We start from the raw sequence: 22706 nt of genomic DNA, 5'->3' as shown, positions 1-22706 counted from the left end.
TTTTATAACATAACAGTGAAAATACCAATCACTGGTCAAAATTGTTTCTATTACAAATTGATTTGTTTTATTACTAGCAAAAAGGACAAGCTAAATGACTGGTACTCTCGTTACTCCGACCCGGAGACCATACTCCGATTGACACATTCACATGTACATACAGTGACACATAAATTACATTTTTAACAACCATCATAAACACAAACCATTAGCTTCATTTAACGCTCATGAACGGGCCTTTCACATCTAAGCATTAGACTTCAGTCTTCCATTTGTTTGGGACTTATGTGGCCGTCTTAAAAAATCAATCTGCAGTCCATATTAAGGAAGTAGCCTTTCTGGAGTCGACATTCATTGAGTGCCGACTAGTCCTCGAACTTTTAGTCTGTGCCCAGTCTAAAGTCACAGAAAATGTACTGGCCCTTGTGTTACATGAATATATTCTCCTGCATCCTTATTTTCCCCTCTCTTCCGGGAATTACTTTTTTAATTCTTCCTTCTCAGCCGCTGCATGCTTTCTCCTGGTTAAGCTTTGTAGTTAAAACTTCGAACTCTAACTAATTCTCCAGATACTGCACCGTTTGGTATGACGAGCTGTCTGTCCCTTTGTCTGTTAGTTGTATGTTTGTCCTTGCGCAGAAAATTCCAGAAGTTCGTAAGAACTGGCTGCTGCTTATAAAGGAGCACAGTTAACGTAGGTGCTGTGGATAGCAAAGGGTTGCTTGTGGCGTCAGCCTGTTATACCCACACATCAGCATCCTTTGTTACACTGTCATTGGTAGTTTGATTATTATTATGACGTTGCTCGGTGGTCAAATATATATATACATTCTATGGTTTTTGTGTTTTTTTAATCACTTGAAAAGTAACGTAACTAATTCATGAAAACTTCTGTGGAGTTATAGGTCAATCCAGAGCAACTCAATCTGTAGAAAAATGTGGTAGTTTTTATTTTTAGTACCAGTTTGTTTCTGTGAGTTCAGGTGCATGCTTAAATCTGCCTGTTTCAGCTTTCAAGATTGCATTCACAACAGCAACGGGTATTAACTATGGCAGTTAACAGGCAGCAAAAATTCTATCATAGTTCAGTTTCTAATGAAGGAAGTAATCCCCACTGCTTGAGCCAGACATTCCTCTTCGGTTTAGCATTTTTAATCTGTATGTTGGATGTGAACAAAGACCTTCTTGACTGCAGTCAGTTTGCCTTAATCGTGGCAAGTGCACGTGGGATTAACCCCTGTTCTTGAAAATGTAAGCCAGCTGAATGGTCTCGTTCAAAAGGGGTACCCTCGCCTTTAGAAACTGGAGGGACCCCATACAGTGTACCTTATCTGCCAACCATGGACGTCCTAAAATTGTAGAACTCCCGTGACTGTTGATGGAGCAATATCCTTAAACTGTAAACTCTTCTGCATGGGTATATTACATTGTGTGTTTGGCTTCAGCATGTGTGCAAAAGTAACTTCCCTCAATCGGATAAAAATGTAATAAACTCACCCACCAACTACAGAACTGCAAGCCATCCATCATATGTTGGGTGTTAACCATCAGTGTGAGAGGCCCAAAGTCCTGGTTCTCCTGGCAGCTTGGGCAATGTGTGTCCAGGGGGTGCGTCTGCTTGCAGTGGACAAGATGCTTCGAAATGTACTTGTCCTATTAAAAAACGCACTTGTTGATTTTAGTGCCATGCAGTGAGGTGACCGATTTAGGTCCGCATTGATCTCATCGCTCTGACGATAGCGTCACCGATTATGCTGGGGGCTCATATTATATCGGGGCTCATGTTATATCAGGGCTTGGATTCTAGCCTGGATGTGGTTTTGCCATGTTTCTGCAGATCTAGAAACTGGGGTTGGAAGTAGACTGGAAGTGGTAGTTAAAGGGTTAGAATGCTGTGCACCCCCCCCCAGACAGCGCCAAGAGACATGTTGGTGTACGCGCGCTCTATAAATCTCCCATAACATAACTTGCATGCTTAAGGATATTGCTCTCCAGTCTACTCCCAACACAGGAAAAAGTTGGAAATGTACTACTAACAAGGGCAGGAGGAAAACGTTTTCCAGGGTAATAAAAAAAGGGGGATTTAAGGAAAGTGTATGTGCATGAGCAAATCTACACATATAATTTGTTCATGTGAAAATGTTTGCTTGGAGTACGGTTTCCAGGCCTACTTTTGTATTCCTGAATTCTAACCAGTGCAAGGACCCCATATACCTGCGCATCCACTGACTTGACTTTGTTTAATTTATTTTCATATTGCCCAAAATGGATTTGCACCAGTGTTTGTGTGGTGGGGGGGGGGATACTGTGCTAGAGTTTGTGTATGGTATGGGGAATACCGTGTGCTCTGCACAGTTGGGCATGTGTTGTGTCCTGTCATAAGAAGTAGCATGGGGGTATCCCATAGAAGTGATGTGGGGGAAGAAATGTACCATGTTGCAAGGTGAAGCACCCGGTGGAATGAATGTGGGGAAGCATAGCACTCATTGGAGTTGTGGGTGAGAGCAAAACATTTCTTCTTAGTGTGCCTCGGGCCCAACAGTCTTTCTGTACAAATGGAGATTTGTCAGCTTTGCGGTACAGGAGGCAGACTATGTCTGTTTTCTAAGAGATGAGGGTAAAAGGCCTAGAAACGTGAACTAAAGTAGTACAATAGTTTTAAAAATCCAAAACGGGGCAGCGGGCATACCAGACACAAGACTGAAAGTGCCATTGAAGACGTGCCACAACTCAAAATAAATAAATACCCAAGTAAGCATTTTTGGTGTGTCTAACTTGGTGTACACATGCTGTTTGAATATGTAGGCCTTGCTTATGTATTTTGTGGTAAGATTATGAAGTATATGTGGATGAACATTATATATGCATTCATTTTTACGAAAATGAATGTTGTTTTTGAAAAGGGGGAGTAAATGTGTGAATTTGGTTTTGGTAATCCTTGTATAAAGAGTAATCCTTGTATTATTCAGCTGCACGTTAGATTTTAAGTCCTCCTCACATTAGTAAACTGCACGATCATGATTTGAAAAGTGAAGCCTGAGGAAGTCGGGGAGGGCTGATGCAGTGGGAGAGCAGAAAGTACTTCTTTTTTACAGACACCTGTGCATTTTCTTTGCAGAAGGCACCAGGATTCACAATGGACATGGTGAAAGTGCTGAAGCTCTTATGGCGCGATTTCCTGCAGTGCTACTCCTCGCGCCCACTGCTCTGCTGGTCAGTGTGGTGGGCGCTTTCTACCTGTGGCTACAACCAGGTGGTGAACTATGCCCAGGGCCTGTGGGAAATGGTGATGCCGTCTCAGAACTCCGAAATCTACAACGGCAGCGTGGAGGCGGTTTCAACACTCTTGGGTAAGAGGTGGGGGTGTGGAAACGGGAGTGTTCCGGGAGTGACCAACCAGTCGGGTGCTTCTACGTTTCACTTTGTTTGTTCATTCATCTGTTTCCTGTGTTATGCATCTGTTGTAATACAGGCCTGTAAATGGGAGTTGGTGGGGGAGGGGTGTGGGGGGGGGGGGTTCTATAATTAATTTTCTGGTGTTATGCATCCTCTATATGAGCAGAAATTCATCGTCCAGCAATAACTGTTTTAAAAAATCTGTAAGCCAGCAGTGTGAGTAGAAATGTTTCAGAAAGGTAATTGTTCCCTGTGCTGATGTATTCCCCCTTTTTTTTAAACTAATATTTAAAATGAGATTTTTTTTTTGTTATTGCTTGTTTTATGTATTTACTTTTTGGGGTGTAACTTATCGCTGGTTAGAGTAAGTATGCTGCTGAATGTAATGGTCTCAAAATAGCTGTTTGGGCTGACAGTAATGTTGCGCAGTGATAGGTTTCCTTCTGAACTGACCATACACCCTTCTACATAAGAAATGCTCGGTCGTGTTCCTGTGTAACTCAGTTGTGAAACACAATTGCTAAACCAACGGGTTTTACACCGCACTCAGTGAAACTCCTCATAAAAAGGAGTCATTGTGGCCAATATTGGATTGCTGCTCACTCGCAGTCACTTGAGAAATGAATCATTTTCAATTTTTTTTTATTGTTGTAGTGGGATCAGAAAAAGTCTTTTTTTATGTGAATGCTAAGAGCTAAATAAGATTACCGTTCAGAGCAAAAATGAGGGGAATTTCTGCCTGTCCCATATAGTATATGGGAAGTTAAAAGGATTCCTTAGAGTTGAATAGTTTTTTTTCTGTGCCTTTCTAGTGACCCAGCGCTATTACTACATGTGATACCTGCCGATACGCTTTCAGTTCCACCATTCACCCTCTTGTGCTGCAGCATTGCCAACTACAAATGCTACATTCTCCTTTATGGAGAAAGGTTACATTTTCCGTTCTCAGAATGTGCACCCGAACCTCTGATCACACCTGACTCTATTCAAAACACCTGTGATGCATATTAAATGACTGCACTCCACTATCAATATTTTGATTCCTGTATGCTGCTCTATATTGTAGGTTCATGGTGCTCTTCTACTACTGAGCCTCGGCTATATTCACGTCATCCCAAGCTGTGCCAACTTCATGATCCTCCTCCATTTTGGAACCTAGACCTGACACTGAGCTGCTGTCGCGCTCACAGGAATCACATTACCATACACGCAACTTTGTGGTTTTGTTTCACGGCACCTGCAGATCTTTATTTTATCACCATGACAGATTATTCCTTGTAAAGGCTAGACGTAAACCCTATGGCTTTGGAAGCATACATGCAAATGTAAACTGAGCCCTAGGCACGCCGAATGGCATTGTCCCTTCTTTCCAACAATAAGACACCCACCAATCAACAATGTTGCTAGACAAGGCAAGAGAGGCAAGTAGTTGAATTGGCAGGGGGCAAGGTATGTAGCTCCATGCTGGATTCAAGAGGGAGACGCCTCTGGTGCTGAAGGTCCACCAGAGAGGGCACCATCTCTACTTTCTTGTGCCATCAATTTTGCTAATCCATGCTACAATAACCTTAAAGGTAGGGGGGCATATTACATCTGTGACTACTAAATTCCTTATAGAGCACACCCTGCTACCATGCTCACTCCTGGACAAATAAGGTCGTTTCTCGTGAAGATGCATAACCTTGTGGGGAAGAGAAGCGTGCCTACCAGATTCTCTACTGGACAACAATTAAAGAAATTTAAATTATCATTTGGTGATCCAAGTAACTACAATGTGATATTTGGAATGAGCGCTAATAATGTTTTATCAATGGTTTTTTTGTGTTATTTTTAGGAGCTGTTGCTGTATTTGCTGTGGGGTACATCAAACTAACCTGGTCAACCTGGGGAGAGCTGGCATTGGCAGTGTTCGCATTTATCATCGCTGCAGCTGTGTACGTCATGGACACCGTTCGCAACATTTGGGTGTGCTACGCGTGTTATGTAGTTTTCAGAAGCATCTATATGCTTCTCATCACAATAGCAACGTAAGTATTTTGTACTTCTCCTTTCTTTGTATTTTTTTTTTTTTTACAGTTTCCATTCTTGTTGTGCCACCCTCTGTTGTGCCACCACTAGAAAAATAAATAGTTTTCCCTTTATCCATTGCCACTTCAACTGAAGTAAGGTCCTGGACTACAAACCTTTCTCCTCTGATTTGTAAACATTGCACCAAAACACCTGACCTGCGAATTACCACCAGAAGGAATATCATACAACCCATTAGAGAACATTATGATTGCATCAGTGACACAATGTGCCTTAAACCACAATTCCATGTGGTTGATAAGTGGCACGAGGAAGCAGGTCTTGGCAGGTTAAATCACTTAGTGACCTGAGCACTTGATGTAAAGGTTTCCCTGCATCTCGCAGGTAACAGATGAGACTCCTCTAGGACTGAGCTCGCCTTTATTTCAACTGTGATCAATAACATGAGCACCACTAAGCTGGGACAATGGGTCCCTTCATTCAAGCACTAACACAATTCAGTTAATGATGTGTTCGGTCGTAAATAGTAATATTTTGTCTGTTAAACTAGCAAGATTTACCTTGGTTGCTTGGTTTGAGTCAAAAATTATTAACATATAAGAACGCATTGTTTTGGATTTGATCAGTTTTATATTCCTGTGTTTTTAATTTTTTTCTCGCTTGAGCTGTGAAAACAGGAAGTGGTGTAAAATTAACGTTCCAAGAGGTAATCCTCTGAGCCTATTCGTTAAATATAGCCGATGAATTTAAGATTTAAGTTATACAGTAAAGTACCGTAGCCCTAAATCCTCTCAAGTCTGTATAGTTTTATGTAAAAACATGTGTTCAGGTAATCGCAGCATAGCAGAAAAGGGGTTCTAGTTTTCTAAAGATGCAAATCTCTGAAGAGGTAATGTTTGCTTTATTTACTTTGTGGTATGTTTCATTTGGTCGAAAGACGTTGAATCCACTTGTTGGATTAACTAAACTCATTTCTTTCTTCTGTAGATTTCAAATTGCTGCAAGTCTGAGCATGGAGAGGTACGCCCTTGTGTTTGGGGTGAACACATTCATTGCCTTGGCTCTGCAGACGATAATCACACTGATTGTTGTGGACTCACGAGGTCTTGGGTTGGACATATTTACACAGGTACCTTTTTATTTATTTTAATTTAAAGTTCTACCAATATTTGAATAGTAGTTCCGATGCCTCCTCTGCAACGGAGTAGCCCAGTAAACCTGTAGTTTTTTTTTATTTTATTTTTTTAAATGATTGGATCCAGTGCTGGAAATGGAAATACACTACTCCTGGCTCCCATAAATGGGGGGGTTAGAGCGGCAGCTGAAATGGGGGTGATTTCCTGATGAGTTAAATCGTGAGGGGCGGAACCTAACGGTCATCTTATACTTTTATAATTTTTAAAGATACTACCTCAAAAAAATAGGCAACAAGGACAAACGTGGTCCAGCTTGTTTCATTAGTCAGAAATCAACTGCGTTTTAAAATACTTTACAGGGTTCAGACACCTGCTGTTGAGATCTCTGTGCACACAAGTCCCAGGACATAATAGCATTAGGATAATTCTGTTGGTTAATGCATTTGCTGGAGAGATCAATATGGAGTCCAGCCACACATTTGACTCACCATAAAATAGCATAGAGGGTTAATGCTGGTGCATCAAAGCACAGTGTTTAACATGCAGGTCACAGGTGTGTACTTTCTCACGGCTGATTACTGCTTTTGTTGCAGAGGGTCTTGTGTCACAAGTTACAGTCCTTGTAATATAAGGTTGGTGAGTTATGGACCAGCCCCAAAGACCGGCATTCTAAGTGCAAGGCAACATTTTAGAACCTTGCTGTTTTTCTTCCCAATCTCATTATTGTAAGGTTGCTAAAATGTTAGCTGTGGGTTGTAATTAGCACTTAGGCCTGGCCTGGCAAACAGGGTTTTATCAAATATCTAGGCATACACTTTGGCAACGACCACATGAGCACACTAGGCTACAATGAGAAGCTACTGCTAGAAAAAATAAAGAAACTCTTGGAGGCATGATCCCCGAAATTTATAACTTGGTGGGGCAGAATCTAAACGATCAAAATGATGATCACCCCAATGATCAACTACCTGATCAGCATGCTCCCACTCCTGCTCACAGATGACTTTTACTGTAAAGTAGATAACCTGATTACTAAATTCCTATGGCAGGGGAAGAAGGCATGGACAAGCATCAAAAGACTAAGACTGCAGAAAAAAGTGGGAGGGGTAAATCTATCAGACTTTAGAACCTTCCAAACTGCATTTCTGACAAATCAAGGGGCTTACTGGATAGCACCTCCTCACGGTTACACAACGGTATGGCTACAAGTCAAGAGAGTCATACTGAACAACCTAAACCCAATGGCGCTGTTAACAGCTAACAAACATCCTCATGCCTCCAGCTCCATTTTTAAGAACACAAAAATTGCCCTTTTAAAAATAGACAAGAAAATGGAGCACAGCATAAAGGACTCGAAGATGGAGTCACTCTGGGCCAATAGCAAGATCAGATACAAGGGGAAGTGCCTAGCCCAAGACACATGGATAGAGAGAGTCATCTCTAACCCAGCCCAACTAGAGGAAGGGGGTACCCCACCACGTTTGCCGTACTGAAATCTAGACATAGCCTATCAGACATAGAGTTCTACAACTTCCTGAAAATCAAAACAGCCCTATCCAAAGCCAAGCTATCACCAGCCCAACCGTCAATCCCACAGTGTTTGGCAAAGATCAACAGACTAGGTCATCAGGTATCACACCTCTATAAACTGCTACGCCCAAACACCACCAGAATTAATGACAGGACTACTAACTACTGGATAAAACAAGGCAAAACCCCACTTAATGAGCAAGAACATGCTACATTATGGTCCTCTGCCTCACGTAGTAAAATCAACCTGGTACTAGCACAAACTCAATTCTGGCTACTCCACAAAGCCTTCTAGACCCCCGCTCGTTTATTCTCACTAGGCCTCAGGGAAGATGAGCTGTGCTGGAACTGTAGCAAGGAAAAGGGGGATCTAGCACATCTTATCTACCATTGCCCATCACTCAAAAAGTTCTAGGAGAAAATCTTTGGGTTCATAAATAATGTATTGGGATACATACTAACAACTGAATTTCCTCTCACCTCTGCATTCATGACCACAGCACTAAAATCAGAGTATGATAAAGACCTACTAGACCTGCTTCTCATTGCGGCAGTGAAAATGGTCCTCACCAACTGGAAGGACACGACTAAGACCTCATACACAGGCTGGCTCAACTGGGTGATGTACCTCAGAGGCGCGGATAACATTGCGTTGCAGAATTCGCCCTGGAGACCAGCAACCAGGGGGATGTGGAAGTCATTTGACGCGTACCTAGACTCTTACGAACCTCCTTGAAGCCAGTCTGGCTCCCTCAGGGGACGGAGCAAATCAGATGTTACCACCACGGGCCGAAGGGACATCGGGGGGCCTTGCTGGACTGCCTTGTTTGATCACCTCTCCCGCCTTAGGTCAACTAGTGGGGTGTCAATTTGTCACATGACTAAAACCCCTATTAGACTCCGTGCTACAGAACCTCTCTCATCTTCCTTTCACCCCTTTCTTTCCTGTTTCTCTCTTCCTATCAGCCTTTGCCTAATTGCCCAGCCAGTCAATGTAGAGGGGATTAGCTAAAACAGATATATTACCTTAAAGTACCTGTAACCAACGCATACATACTAAGTTTGGCTAACCCCGTGACAAAATGCTATTGTATTTATTTGTAAAAAACCTAATAAAATACTTTGAAATAAAAATTTTAAAAAAGTAAGTGCTATAGAAAGGGCTATTAGTGTAGTTTCTTTTAGAGACTGATACATTGGACATTCTTATGCCGTGTCCATGTCTCTTACATAAAGGGCCTGCAAAAGTCAACAATTTGGTTCCAAATTAGTTTGTCTCTTTAGCATTTGTGAAGGAACCAGCTGAGTGTCTGTTCCGTGATGGCACTGGCAAGAAGGTGTTATGCCCCAGCTAGCTCCGACCCAGAATGAGACTCAAACAAAAGGATTGTTGATGGACCTTTAAGTCGGGCATTGTATTGGGCCCAATTGGAACTGAAAATTGGAGACTACTCTGATCCCCTGCAGGTTGCTGCCCTGAACACAAAGCCTAGGGTAGAATCTGCGGATTGTGTCCCGGTGATAGCAGATTGCACCAGGACACAGCAAATGCCTCTGGGGCCTGCCCAAAAAACAGCTCAGGAGTACATGCCAGATCAGGGATTTGGATGGATCCCCCTCTTTTCAAGCCCTGCTCTGACAAGTGTTTCTCTCTCCTTGCTGAGAGCGAGGGTGTTTGAGTTGTTCTTAGTCCTCTTTGGTGTTAACATTGTCAACTTTGTGGACTAGTTGTTGATTAAGTAAAGTTTCTTGTCCAGACAGACCTCTACTTATCACCTGCACCTGAGCGATCGAGGAGCCCTATATATTGAAATAAAGCAAACTGAGTCACTGCTTTCAGACTGGTGAGGTGGGAGCTCTGCTATTAGAAAAGGGGGCTGCAATCTAGTCATCAAAGTGTACAAGTTTCAGCTGGGTTTTTTTGCATCAGCAATTTCTCTACTTAATCAGTCAACTTGCTTTATATAAAATACTAAATAAATGCTATCCAGATCCTAAACATAAGCCAAGTTGGAACATTGTAAGATCGTAAAACCGGTTTTCTCTATGCACGTTTGCCTTTCATGAAAAGGGCCACCCATCCCTCGTAGTTCTCTGTTCGAGACCGCACCTGTCTTTCAACCAATCCAAAAAAGAAGTCCTACAAATATACAAAATGTGGCTACCAATTAAAACGAGTTTTGCTGCTGCAATCACTGTGTAATCTCATAATAACTAAAGTGGACATCACAGCCACCACAGGTTAGCCCCACCCCAAATAAATCCTCTCCTGACATGACCCGCAAATATACTAAACATGTATTTAAGTCAAGGGAACGGCGAACGAGCACCTTTTGATGACTGCAGTTTACCCTGACGTGTTCCGTGGAAAGGGATTGGCACGGTCGAGTCCCTGTTCGCCCAGTTGACAGTTGGCAAACTTTTTCAAGTTCTATAGTTCGTTGAGGTCCGCTAACTGGAGAGAAGGCAGTGCATAAAGTAAATCAAATGCAATTAATGTACTTCACTTTTGGCCAAAGAGTTTTTCATTTTAAGTCAACTGATAGATGCTTTAAAAAAATATTTATCTAAAAAATGTGTGATATAAAATACAAAGGTGTCCACTGAGGGTCCAGAAGAGCTGAATATTTCCCACATTTTGAATGAAATTCCTGTTAGAAAAATATTCATACACTGAGCTTTAGTGGAAAATATTGAAATAGGGTAATAGTCCTGAAAATCACACATTTATTCAGCACTCTTTGTCTACCCCTGTTCTTTGGCTTTCAGTTGTATTAACCAGTGCATACATTAGGATTTGCACTTCTGTAAAGAATCTGGGATTGAAAGTAGCATTGGAGATGCCCATAGGAGTGTCGGAGAGGCGAGATACTTTGCATGCCTTAGCTTAGCTCTCACGGCGTCCTCATCATCCAGGTAGGTGATGTGGCCTAACAGCAATAGATGGCGGCTTTGGAAATGGAAACGCAGGTTCAAGTCCCGCCCTCTGCTCAACATCCTGTGCTCGGAAACTCCTGGTGCCCAAAAAATGTGTAATGTAATCTGGTTCTCATGTAAAGCACTCTAATGCCCTTGGGTCAGTTTAGGACTAATTAAAAATGGAAAAAATAAATCATGCAGCTTTTCAAAGGCAGCACAAGAGCTTCCAAATGTGTTGTCTCACGTTGGCACAGCTAAAACTTGAGGCTCAACTCAAATTCTGGGGGATGCATGGATCAACAGCCATAACACTAATCAGTAAAGAGAAAAAAATAAAGGTCCCCCAAATGTAGCAGTTTCAGGTGAACTTGTGCTCGTCAACCGAATAGCACAGCCGTTTGTAATATTCTCGCATAATATAAATCACGTGTGAAGAGATTTCTGCTATCCCATGATCTTCGTTGGAATTTAAACATGAGAAAGTTTGACGAGAATTTTACTTGTATAGGGTGGAACAGGAGTGGTCTGTTTCATATGCATATACTGTTATGGTGTATTTCCCTAAACTGCTGATGCCTCCGCATGCCCTGGACTTTGGGTTATAGTGATCGGTCTTTAGAGGTAGGATGCAGATAGTCCTTTAGGGCTGAACGTTCTCTCCTGTCATTCCTATGTACATAACATTGCGGCCTAGCTGGCCTGTAAGTGATGCACAGTTCTTGTTCTCCGCGCTGTTGGGGGTGATATGGTGGGCCCTGAAAGGCAGGCACCTCTGGTGTCCATCTATTCTCCAGCTGACATGGCTGGTCGTGGAGGCTTGTGGGAAGTTGCAAATGGCAGACTCTAGCCACCCCTGCCCATGTGTTAGAACACTCCTGCACAGACCTGGAGGTGGTATGTCTTCTTGTCACCGTATCCCTTATCGAATCTCCCCTCCCCAACACTGCATGAGTAGAGTTGTGCCTCTGAGAGGTTCCAGGTGATCCCCTCTCCCTTGTTCATGATCTGCAGGAGGAATGTCTTCAAAAACACCTACACTGCATCCGCAGCATCTAGCACGACAGAGACCTGATGCCCCCACCCGGCCCCAAGGACAAAAAGCTATATAGGGGAACTGACCCTTACACAACCAGTGGTGATAGAACTAGTGAAGTACCTACCCACTGCCAAAAGATCGGGGAGCAGAAGTTTAGAAATCAAATAATACATTTCCCTTTTATTAAGTTAATTGGCCTTCGTTCTAGTTTTCATCATGATGCTCACTTAGGGATGTAGGACACTGAAACATTTCTAAAAAAAATCTACGGAACTCTGGGGATGTTTCAGTGAGGCCAGGATCAATGGACAGACTTGACTCACATTGTATACGTTTTTCCTCTTGGTGGAGGCGTGGCTCGGTTGAAAACAAGTTTCATTAGGTTTTTGGTTTTAGAAGCTATGTTGGAGGTCAGTTCATCGCAGAAATACGGGTTGCAGGTTAATACTTAACGTTTTTTCTGTAACCCTGGATCCGCTCTTGGGATCCCTTGATGAAGCTGGGGTAAAGTGAAGAAAAAAGAGACAGTAGCAGGATATGGGGCTGCTGGTTCCACACACTGGGTTCCTCTTTTTTGGTTTTCAAAATAAAGGTTTTATTGAGCACATTGCTGTATAATATGTGCAGTTTAAAGGCAGAGTCTGGAGGTGGTTCCAGAGCCACAGAGAGGACATTCTCAGCAGTATCGTGCTGCGTGCTGCAGTCTTTATGGAGAGGAACATTCTCCGAGCAGAAACGGGTGCTCCTGAGGTGGGTAAAAGTTTGTCATCTTTAATTCGGAGTCCTCGTTAGATCAATGGAAATGAAGTCATGCTCTTCAGTTTTATACTGCAATTTAGGATTTTGCTGATTTTGAATTGTCTAGTCCTTTGAAGTAGGAGTCAAGCTTTCAACACTTGCAGTTCTCTCAGATGCTGACAGCACAACACTTTTCTAGTGCCACCATGCTAAGTGCTAATGTCTGCTTCTACCATGGAGACAGAAATTTATGAACGCACCGCTAGACTTTTAGGAGCTCCTCTTATGGGTCTTTTCGATAAACCGTCTGGACCACTTTTGTAAATGCTTGGGTGCTTCATGGCTTGGATGGCCAATGCTCATACAAGTTTTCCTGACCTCCCTATCTAAGCATATCATTCGCAGGTCTCTAACCGTGGGCATAATAGTCCTAGTTTTCCTATGGACAGCATAAATAGACTAGCACAAGCCTCCCAGGAAAAGTCCCCATCCCAGAAGACACCAAGGGCAAATGAAAGCCTTACCTTCAGCTCTGTAGGAAAGTAGGCAGCTCATAGTTGTGGTTAGTGGGCTACTGATGAGTGCCTTATAGGAAAATAACATCTTGTCATTGGGGTGGATTTACAGTTCCTAAACTATTTATGAAATCCTTTTCCTAGCTGACCACTCAACAACCTTTTTCAACCGTGTGACGTGGGAAATTATCATGATGATTTTCAATCAGTCTTACCATGCTTCACCCCCTGTAATATGTTTCCTAGATTTCTTCAAATAACCTGCCCATGAAATTTTGACCTCATGCCTCTATTCCCTGTTTGGTTCAATCAGGGGTTTTAAAGCACACTACTAACTCGTGAGGGTCTCAAGGCACAGAGGGGGCGGGGGATGAGCAGCTCCGTAGGTCATTCGAAGAGCCAGGTCTTGTGGTCCTTTCTGAATTGGTGCAGATAGGCGAAGCATCTGCCACCTGCTCTGGTCCTGTGGATGCAGGGGACTGTGGCTAGGTAAAGGTAGGCAGAGCGGAGGTTTCTCTTGGGGGCGTCGAAGGAGATTCGTTTGTTGAGGTATTGGGGTCCGGTGTTTTGTAGGGTTTTGTAGGCGTGCATGAGCAGTTTGAAGGTTATTCTTTCGACTGGGAGCCAGTGGAGTTTGCGAAGGTGTTTGGTATTATGTGGTCATGTCGTGGGAAGTCGAGGATAAGTCTTTTTGCAGCATTCTGGGCGGTCTGGAGTTTGCGGAGGAGTTTTTTGTTGATTGCGGTGTGGAGGGCGCTTCCGTTGTCCAGTCTGCTGGTGATGAGTGCATGGCTGACGGTCTTCCTGGCATCAGGGGGGATCCATTTGAAGGTCTTGCGAAGTATGCGGAGGATGTTCAAGCAAGTGGAGGACACGGCGTTGATCTGGCGGGTCATGGTCAATAAACTCTAATATGATGCTGAGGTCATTTGCTTAATCGACGGCGAGGTCAGTGCAAAACAAAGAATGGTTTTGGGGGGACCCTTGTACCCTCTATCCCTGGTGCCCCACGGTAGCCCATTGGGGGACTTTCAAATAAAAATGTTGCTCCCAAATCCAGCGCAGCATTTGTTTTGGTGGGCTTTGCCTTGCGATCTCGTTCCCGCTGTCGCGAGGGGTTCCCCGTGGGCCTCCACTGGTCAGCTGCGCTCCCTGGCCCACGCTACATGTCTGACAGGGATCTGAGCATACATGATGGACCCCTCTGATTTAAACCTGTTAGTTTTCACCGCTCTTCCGCCTGACGACAAGTGAACCGAGGCTATTGACAGTTTAGTTTGTATACAACTTTTTAGGTCGAGCAGACAGAGTCTGCGCAGAGACCTATTGTTGGCCGTATTTGGGAATGTGGACACGAGAGGGGCACGAGCGCAGATTTCACCTCGTGGGCGCGCACGGCGCCGTGCCCCTCTCGTGCCTCATATTCCCATGCGCAAACACACTCACACAGCCACACTCACGTATGCGCACATACACAGCCACACGCATACACACACTGCATACACACGCACACACACACTGCATACACACACGCACCCCCCTTCGCGGCCGCACCTACACACACACTAGCGCACCTACACACACACACCAGCGCACCTACACACACGCACGCAAACATACAGAGACCCCCCTCCTCCCCCCGGCGCCATCGCACACATACACACAAGCGCATCCCCCCTCCCCCCTACAACTAAGCCCCACTTACCGCCATTCGGGACTTCTGTAGCTGGGGCTCTCCCTCTGGCATGGGAGCCCAGCTCTCAGGCACTCCGTGGGCGCGTGCGCGGGACTTCCGAAGACGGAAGTCCCGCCCAGAGGAACTGGCTCTTCTGTACGGCAGTTTTTGGGGGTGAAATGCACGCTCCCTGCCAAAACTCTTCGCCTAGTATTACTACATCTCTAGTTTGACATATGGTTAGCAAGCGGTGTATAAGCTCTACTGTTTATGCTATAGAATAAGATACTAGTATCTCCTTTCATCGGCACAGGCAAGTTCTTAATCTGAATGCGCCCTTCATTTTCCGCAGGCTGGCTCGAGTATGGATCCATACTTGGCTCGCATTTTTTCAGTCAGCATATGATGTGCAAACTCTGGAATGATAGTTTACTGCACAGAATACAAAGGCAAGAGATCAAGTATCAGCAAAAAGCAGCATCTGTCGGACCACTGATCAGCTGTCTGTCTGCCGGCATTCCAAGGGCTGCACTGAACGTCCTTCTCTGCACGGTGTAACTGTGCACAGGGTGGCCCGGCGCGCCACTGTCCTGGGCCTGGCACCCCCTGAGCATCAGCTGGAGCTGTGCAGAGCTCAGTCACGACAAGTCTCACACTGCTGGTAAGTTCAGAGGGTACTATGTGTACCTTGGGGATTGAGAGAGGCAGCTCCGGTGACAGAGGTTTGTGGAGTGGCGCTGAGTGGGGGTGAGCATGTCTGTGTGTACATAGCTAGCCCGAGGCATGTGTGGGCTGCTCGGTTGCAGGGCTCCAAGGCACAGGGGACCGCGAGGAACTGCCAATGCTGCAGGCTGAGCCCAGCTTCAAGAGAGTCTATTTTCTTCATTAATTTCACCGCCAGCCAGGCTCTATTACTTCTGTCCCCGCTCCTCCAGCCCTTCACATTGTCCATTTTCTCTATGTGGCATCGCTGCTCCTGGGTAACCTCAAGGGCAGGGTTTTCACTTCGCAGTGACCATTGCATATTTTAACAAGCATTTGCAATACAATAGGTCTTGCATTTGGGCGACTTGTAAATGACAATGCCTTTTATTTATGTTTTAAAAACAAAAATAAAAGGCACTGTCATTTGCAATGTCAATAGCTCAAACTTGTTAAACAGTGCTTCCGGGTTTGTTGGAAGAAGTACAGTGGACATGAATCAAAGGGGGATGTTAAATTGTTATGTAGGTTTAGTGGTGTGTTAGTTGGTTTGGTGTGAGGACGCTCTAATAATTCTTTGGTGTAGGTATAATCACCTGCTGTGACTGAAGCTGTGCCATGGCCCCATCTCTCTTGGTTTTATCAAACAGAAACTTTCAACATGTTTATTTCTGTGAGGCACGTAAGTTTGTGAGAAAATGACACGTTGAAACTGTTTACACTAAAGATGCTAGCACAGTACATTAATGTGCACCTACACAAACTGTCTTTAAAGTACACTTGTCTTCAAAAGTGCCACGTTTTGTAGTTTGCAAGTATTTCCACTTACACGCTGAATATCCACCCTACTGTGTACCGCTGTGTCGCTCTGGGGATGCCGGAGGCTGGTTGCCATGCCGACGTTTTAGTTTTGTTAGCAGTAGTGTATGCCGAGGAGAACATCAGGGGCAGGGTGTTTGTCTGTCTGTCTTCCTGCCATACATAAGCAATTATATATAAACTTGCAGATGTCGTTTAAATATGGATGATGTTGATGGCAAATTGTAGGCACTTCCTGACCTCGTGGGAATACTTAGGGCGATGGAAGCATTTTCAAAGTGCATTAATGTTGTTTCTACATTAACTAAATAGTGCAGCACTAGAAACGAAGGAGAATACTAACGGTCTCCCAAACTCTGAGTTTGGGATCATTTCCTCCCAATTGTACAGACTTTTAACGTTGTGCCTTTTCAACAGTGAGAACATAGTTTATTATTTAAAACGAACGTAAAAAAGTTCAACTTTTCCATGCGTCCACATAGAAAACATAGTAGCGAAAAGCACGGGCAGTTTGGGTTTTGATTGTTTTGATGCTTTTATTGTCTGTAGATAACAATGGAAAGCTGTTTTTTAAGGGATGATCAACTGCTGTGCAGAGGGAATACAAGTAAAGAGTATTGAAATCCTCGGGTGTTGAGCACAGCATACTGATATTTATGCATCAGTATCAAGAGCTGTGAAAAACTGGCGTTCCAGTAGTTATTTGCAGTGGAACTTACTGCAGATCATCTCTGTTGCAAAGAGTGTTTCCGATCTAGACACAGTGACATTTAGCTGTTTTCCATCTGCAGCCCCTGCAGCTTGTATGGCCAAATGGCCCTCCCTGTGGGTTTTTCTTGTTTTTGACTTGTAATGTCCTAGTGTCGATCTTGGTTGGTATCCTATTAAATATGTTCAGATTTTTATTAGTCTTAGTCTTAAAAGTCCTCCCAGTCACCCAAGGATGAGCATTTTCTTCCCTGACCCTTTGAGCATGCCACAAACTAGTGTAAAAAAATAAAGTGATGGATGGAATGCTTGAAGTAATCTCAGCCACTGGTAAGCGCTCGGTTCACATTCAAATCCATCATTTTTCACCCACCATGCTACCTCAGTTTGGACCCAACTATATGCAAATCAGCCTTGACCCTGCTCCCATGTGGACAGTCCAGCCTGCACTGCCAAGCAGCATCCTCCCTGAAACAGAATACACTCAACCCAGGAATAGTTTTACCCTCATCATAGGCTCATCGGCCTCGTGTAGCTTGATTCCAGTATCACTGAGCACAGGACCCAGGTCTGGGCGTACCCAACAAACTTAGGGCATCAAAAAACAAAATGAAGAATAGAATGCTTGACGTAATCTCAGCCACTGGTGATAGCTGTGGCCGCATCCCAGTCCACCATTTTTCACCCACCATGCCATCAAATAGCACCAAAGTTAGTTTTGTAAAGCGTGGCTGAACCATAACTACAGAGTAGCTATTGCTGACTCTATAACACATGTATATGTGTATTCACTGAAAACACTTTATTAAAGCTGCATTATGGTTACCATCGCTCATAGAACTAAGACTCGTTTTTAAAAACCTGCGAAATCCACTAAAAGACAGTTTCAGTGAAGGTACAGCTACAGGTCTTAGTTGAAAAACAGCAAAAAATTCACCAGTTCGGATTACGCAACCAAACTCACCACAAAATACTGCTCAAGTCTTCACATGCGATGTCATTAATGATATTACAAACCATCTTGCACCCTCTCCCTTCCTGTGTCTGCGAAATGAAGACGGATAGCATAACTTGTGGCAAACCTCGGGCTTCTGTATTGCTCCACACACTGTTTCATGAGCCACTGAGTTCGCCATGAAAAGCAACAGGAGTCTCTATTTGCTAGCATGCATATTATACTAATTTTGTCTCAAAACATAAGTCCTAAATAATCATTCTACACCGTCCCCTTCAAACTTGGATGTGGGATGGCCAACCGCTTTCTGAATACAATCCTCTAAAAAGAGTTTACCTCCAACTCCTGAATCAGAAGATTACATTTGATCTGACGCTCCTCAGCAAACTATATAAAATGTCTAATTCAAGCTTTAAATACAATGGCGTCAGGCGTGTCCGCGAAGCGACAAAGCATTTCCGTCACAGTCATCACCCAAGAAAGCAAATGGGACGTTCAAGCAAGTATACAATAGCAGTAGACAACTACCCATGCATGTAGTGTACGTAGCCGTCCAGCTGAGCGGTAGGCCGTACCTCCTAGCCCCCACCCCGCCACCCCAAATACCAAACCATGTCAGATCTAGTCATGTCTAATTGCTGTTCCTAGAAGCTAAGCCCATCTTTCCTGAATTTTCTTTTGTCTCGACGGCTGCGCACCACATTTATTTCGGTTTCCCCGCCATATTCACTGCTTCCTGCTTTGCCCTAACTTACACATCGTTTTATCTTCCCAGCGGTGTCTCGGATAGAATTTCTTAAACATAACCCCCACCGCACAAATTCTCTGCCTCTGATACACTCTATCTATCTACCGCCCTCCCTCTGTCTATCTATCGCCCGCACTCTATCTATCTATCTATCGCACCACCACAGCATCACTCAGGGGCACCACAACATCACTATGCGCTACCACAGCTTCACTGAACGACACAGCATCACTCGTTGCCATCCCTAACATCACTAAGCGCCACCATAGCATCAATCTGTGCAACCATTCAACTGGTTCAAATATGTTCTCTCAATGTTTCAAACTTTATTACAAATGTCACAAAAAGATGTTAATATTACACTTCTGTTCTTAGATTTTCCTCACAGTAAAATACACTGAACATAATCTTCACAAAAGTTAATTACAAAAGCTTCAGCTATTTCCATTATACATCACAATAACTTTTATTTAGGTATTGATTATTTAAAAAAAAAAAACATTGTTATTTGTAATATCAATACATCTAAGTCACGTAAATACAAAACATGTTGCATTACAAATGCTATAGGTGTCACATTTCCAAAATGTAAACGTATTGGCATTGTAAATGACAAAGCTATTAATTTCGCTATTTTCAAAACCAACACATAAATAAAAAAATTGTCATTTACAAGACCAATAGCTCAAACTTTCCTAATGCGAGACCTATTGCATTGCAAATGCTTGTTTTAAAGATTTCATTGATTTGTTATCAAGAGACTCGCCATGTGTCTGTGGGCTGCAATTCAGCATTAAGAAATCTGCTATAGGATTTAGATTTGTGACATCGGTGGTGAAGGGTAAATTAGACAATATTTTAATTGCAACTTTCTTTGTTCCTTACAGTTCAAGATCTATGCTGGATACTTCGCAGCCATATCGCTGATATTTTTAGTGAGTGGAGCCTACAGGGCTGTGAAAGCCTACAGGAGCAAGCCACCACCAGCAGGAAATTCTGTGGACTCTTAACCAACGACTCCTTGCAGCCTAAATATTACGCAACAACTGTGTCTGGAAAATACATGTTTTAGTTAAGAAACATGTTTCACTGCACTGGTACAAAATTAAATGAAAATGTGTTTTTGTTCAGCTCAGAACATCACCGTAGCACTACTTTTTAAGGAAAAACACGCGAAGCTGCTGTATAGCGAACTTTTGTGATCGTGTGTAAAGGTTTAGAGCCCTGTGAATGGACGCAGGCCCCAGATTAATGAAGGATATTATCTATATATTTCTCGGGCTGCAATGAGTTAAATACAGGGTTCCAGATTGTGAAACACGCCTTTTGTTCTGCGCCTCAGAAGTGATTGCGTCATTAAGGCACCTGTGTAAGTTCATGGTTCTCCTGCTGAACTGGAATAGGCGACTGGTATACGTTTGCAACTAGTGAACAATTCATGGTAGATGAAGAAGTGCCTTCTCTCGTAAAAGAACACTCCGCCTGCATGTTTTACATCATCCTGAGTCTGTAGCAGACATTCCATTTTACCCACAAATGCTCCTCGGGTATGAGAGTCTGTGCGGTACAAAGAGACTGATGTAGTGCATTCCCTGCACTACTTTGGTAACTCTAGTGTTAATAGTCTTTTTTTTTTTATTTCGATTTTCTTATGTGTAAACAATGTGTTATCTCGCAATAGTGAACTCTTATTAAGTTAATGTGTATATGATGCTTCTTTGAAGTCTCTGAAGGGGCCTTCATCAGGCTTTTGAGCAATTGGCATCACTAAGCTAGGTACCGAAACGTTAGCTTAACATTTTTTTTTGCTTGAACTATCGAATGTTTTGCCTTTTTTCCGCGTGGCCAGCGCCTTATTCTAGCCTGCTTTTATCTCAAGACGTACTATTTGAAGCCTGATTTTTCTGTTTACGTGAATTTTCTATGTTTCGGCCACAATTAGAATAACTAAAATGAGCTTCTCGAGGTCATGAGCAGGCTGCAAAGAGGGCGCAGACGATTGGTGTTGATGAATGAAAGCTGGAGCAAACGGGAAGAGGCGGACACTATTTAAAACTAATTGAAACTACAAAATAAAGCTGCTTTACAACCAGAAATGCCGGAGCCGACAGACGCACACAGCAGGAACCGTCTTAACTGAGTGGCCAAGTCTGTGGCTAAAGTTGGCGTCCAGCATGGAGTCGATGGTCATGCAAGCTTGGTTTTTTGCAAAATAATGGTACAAAGTGATTTTGTATTTGTGAATATTCTCATAAGACTTTTAGAAGGAATTGCAATGACTTGCTTAAAACTGTTACTGTTGTTCATTTCACTATTAGCACGAGTTGGGCAGGTTGACTTTGCCGTCACTACTTTTCATGTGTTAGCGCCGAGCTCTTGTTCTTTTTTGCATACTGTCTGCATCTGGGATACGCCTTAAGTGCGCTGGCCACACCAAAGGCGTTTATTCTAGATGTAGATGGAGTATTAATGCTTTGGCCCCAAAGCGTATACGATTTCTTATGAACTTGTTGACCTGCTACTAGTCAAAATGACGTTTCAGCCAAAAGTAGTTCAAAACATGTGGCCTTGCAAGCAGTGGTATGTATGTTCTTGTTGTTTTGCATACTTAAGAGGAAAATACCTTGATGGACTTGCGTTTCTTAACACCATTTTTTCTGAAAATGTTTGACGAGTATTTCACTGTGTGCTTTATTTTTCCCAATACTGTATATTTATTTGCATTTTGTTTTCCATTCAAGTGCTGCAAACCCAGCCTTATAACCTCTTTGACAGATTTTTGTTCTGTTGCAGAGAGATTTTGTACACACATTCTTGATTTGTGAAAGTATTCATGAATTAGTCTGAAACTTGCATTGTAACTGTGCTAATCAAAATAAATATGGAATTATTTATTTGTAATGGTTGCATAACGTCTTTTAAGAGAAATGTACATTTTCATGTTTCAAATGTCAATTTTGGCGTAGATTTAATATTTTACCACTGAAGCTTCACATAATCTCTTGATACCTTTAAGCGGTTACATTTCTGTAGGCTCCTTATAGTGCAATTAATATTAATTGATTCATTTATATTCGAAATACATAAAAATACTTCAGTACAAAGCAATTTAGAGTGCACTCCCAAATGAATATTCTAGCCTGGCTTTTAAGTTAAAGGAATAAAGAGATTAACTTTATTCGAAATCTGTTGTGCAGTATTCTGCTGTTGGTATTTTATTTTATTAGCATGTTGTAGTTGCCCATATTTTGGATGGATTCTTACAACAGCAGTTTCCTCATCTTTTAAGTAGCCTCAGACTCCATACTGGAACCCAAAACATTTCTAGTAATTGCTTCTACACACCAGTAGATGGTGCTATTGCATGTGCGCCAACCTTGCCCAACCTCCAGATGTGGTGACTTGGAGCTGTAGATAAAGCGGTACAAAAGGGGGTGGTGATGGACGGAGCATCTGAACCAATCAAACACTCACACCCAGTCAACAGATCTAGGTTTAATCCATCACCGTTATTTAGCCCACTCTGCCACCCCAGATCAGACATGGCCATATGCAAATCAGTCTGACCTTGTGCCTCATGGGAACAGTCCAGCCCAAACTGCCAAGCCATGTCTTCCCTGGACCGGAAACAAGCTTCCGAGGACCGGTTTCTGGCATTCCAGCCGTCTTCAGCCCGGCTTGCTTGAATCCAGGGGCAAAGTGAGCAAGGGACTCACGTCTGAGCATACCCTGCCACACTTATGGCGGCCAAAAGCGGTACAAAAGCGAGTGGTGATGGACGGAGCATCTGAATCAATCAAA

The 22706-nt window shown here is 43.2% G+C and overlaps 1 protein-coding gene across 1 annotated transcript in view; it reads left to right on the top strand.

The window, feature by feature from the left end:
* Window positions 1-21806, top strand: part of SLC19A2 (solute carrier family 19 member 2) — a 45880-nt gene extending 24074 nt beyond the window's left edge. The window contains exons 3-6 of the mRNA XM_086934092.1: window positions 3119-3350; window positions 5231-5423; window positions 6412-6553; window positions 19793-21806. Coding sequence (XP_086790218.1) covers window positions 3119-3350; window positions 5231-5423; window positions 6412-6553; window positions 19793-19915 — 690 coding nt within the window. The 3' untranslated portion in view covers window positions 19916-21806. The remainder of the gene's footprint in view (window positions 1-3118; window positions 3351-5230; window positions 5424-6411; window positions 6554-19792) is intronic.
* The last annotated feature ends 900 nt before the right edge of the window (window positions 21807-22706 follow it).

This window comes from Lissotriton vulgaris, chromosome 8 (assembly GCF_964263255.1).
Source record: "Lissotriton vulgaris chromosome 8, aLisVul1.2, whole genome shotgun sequence".
In the NCBI taxonomy this organism is placed as follows: Eukaryota; Metazoa; Chordata; class Amphibia; order Caudata; family Salamandridae; genus Lissotriton; species Lissotriton vulgaris.
Note: the sequence above shows the minus strand (reverse complement) of the source record. Positions and strands in the feature narration are given on the sequence as shown.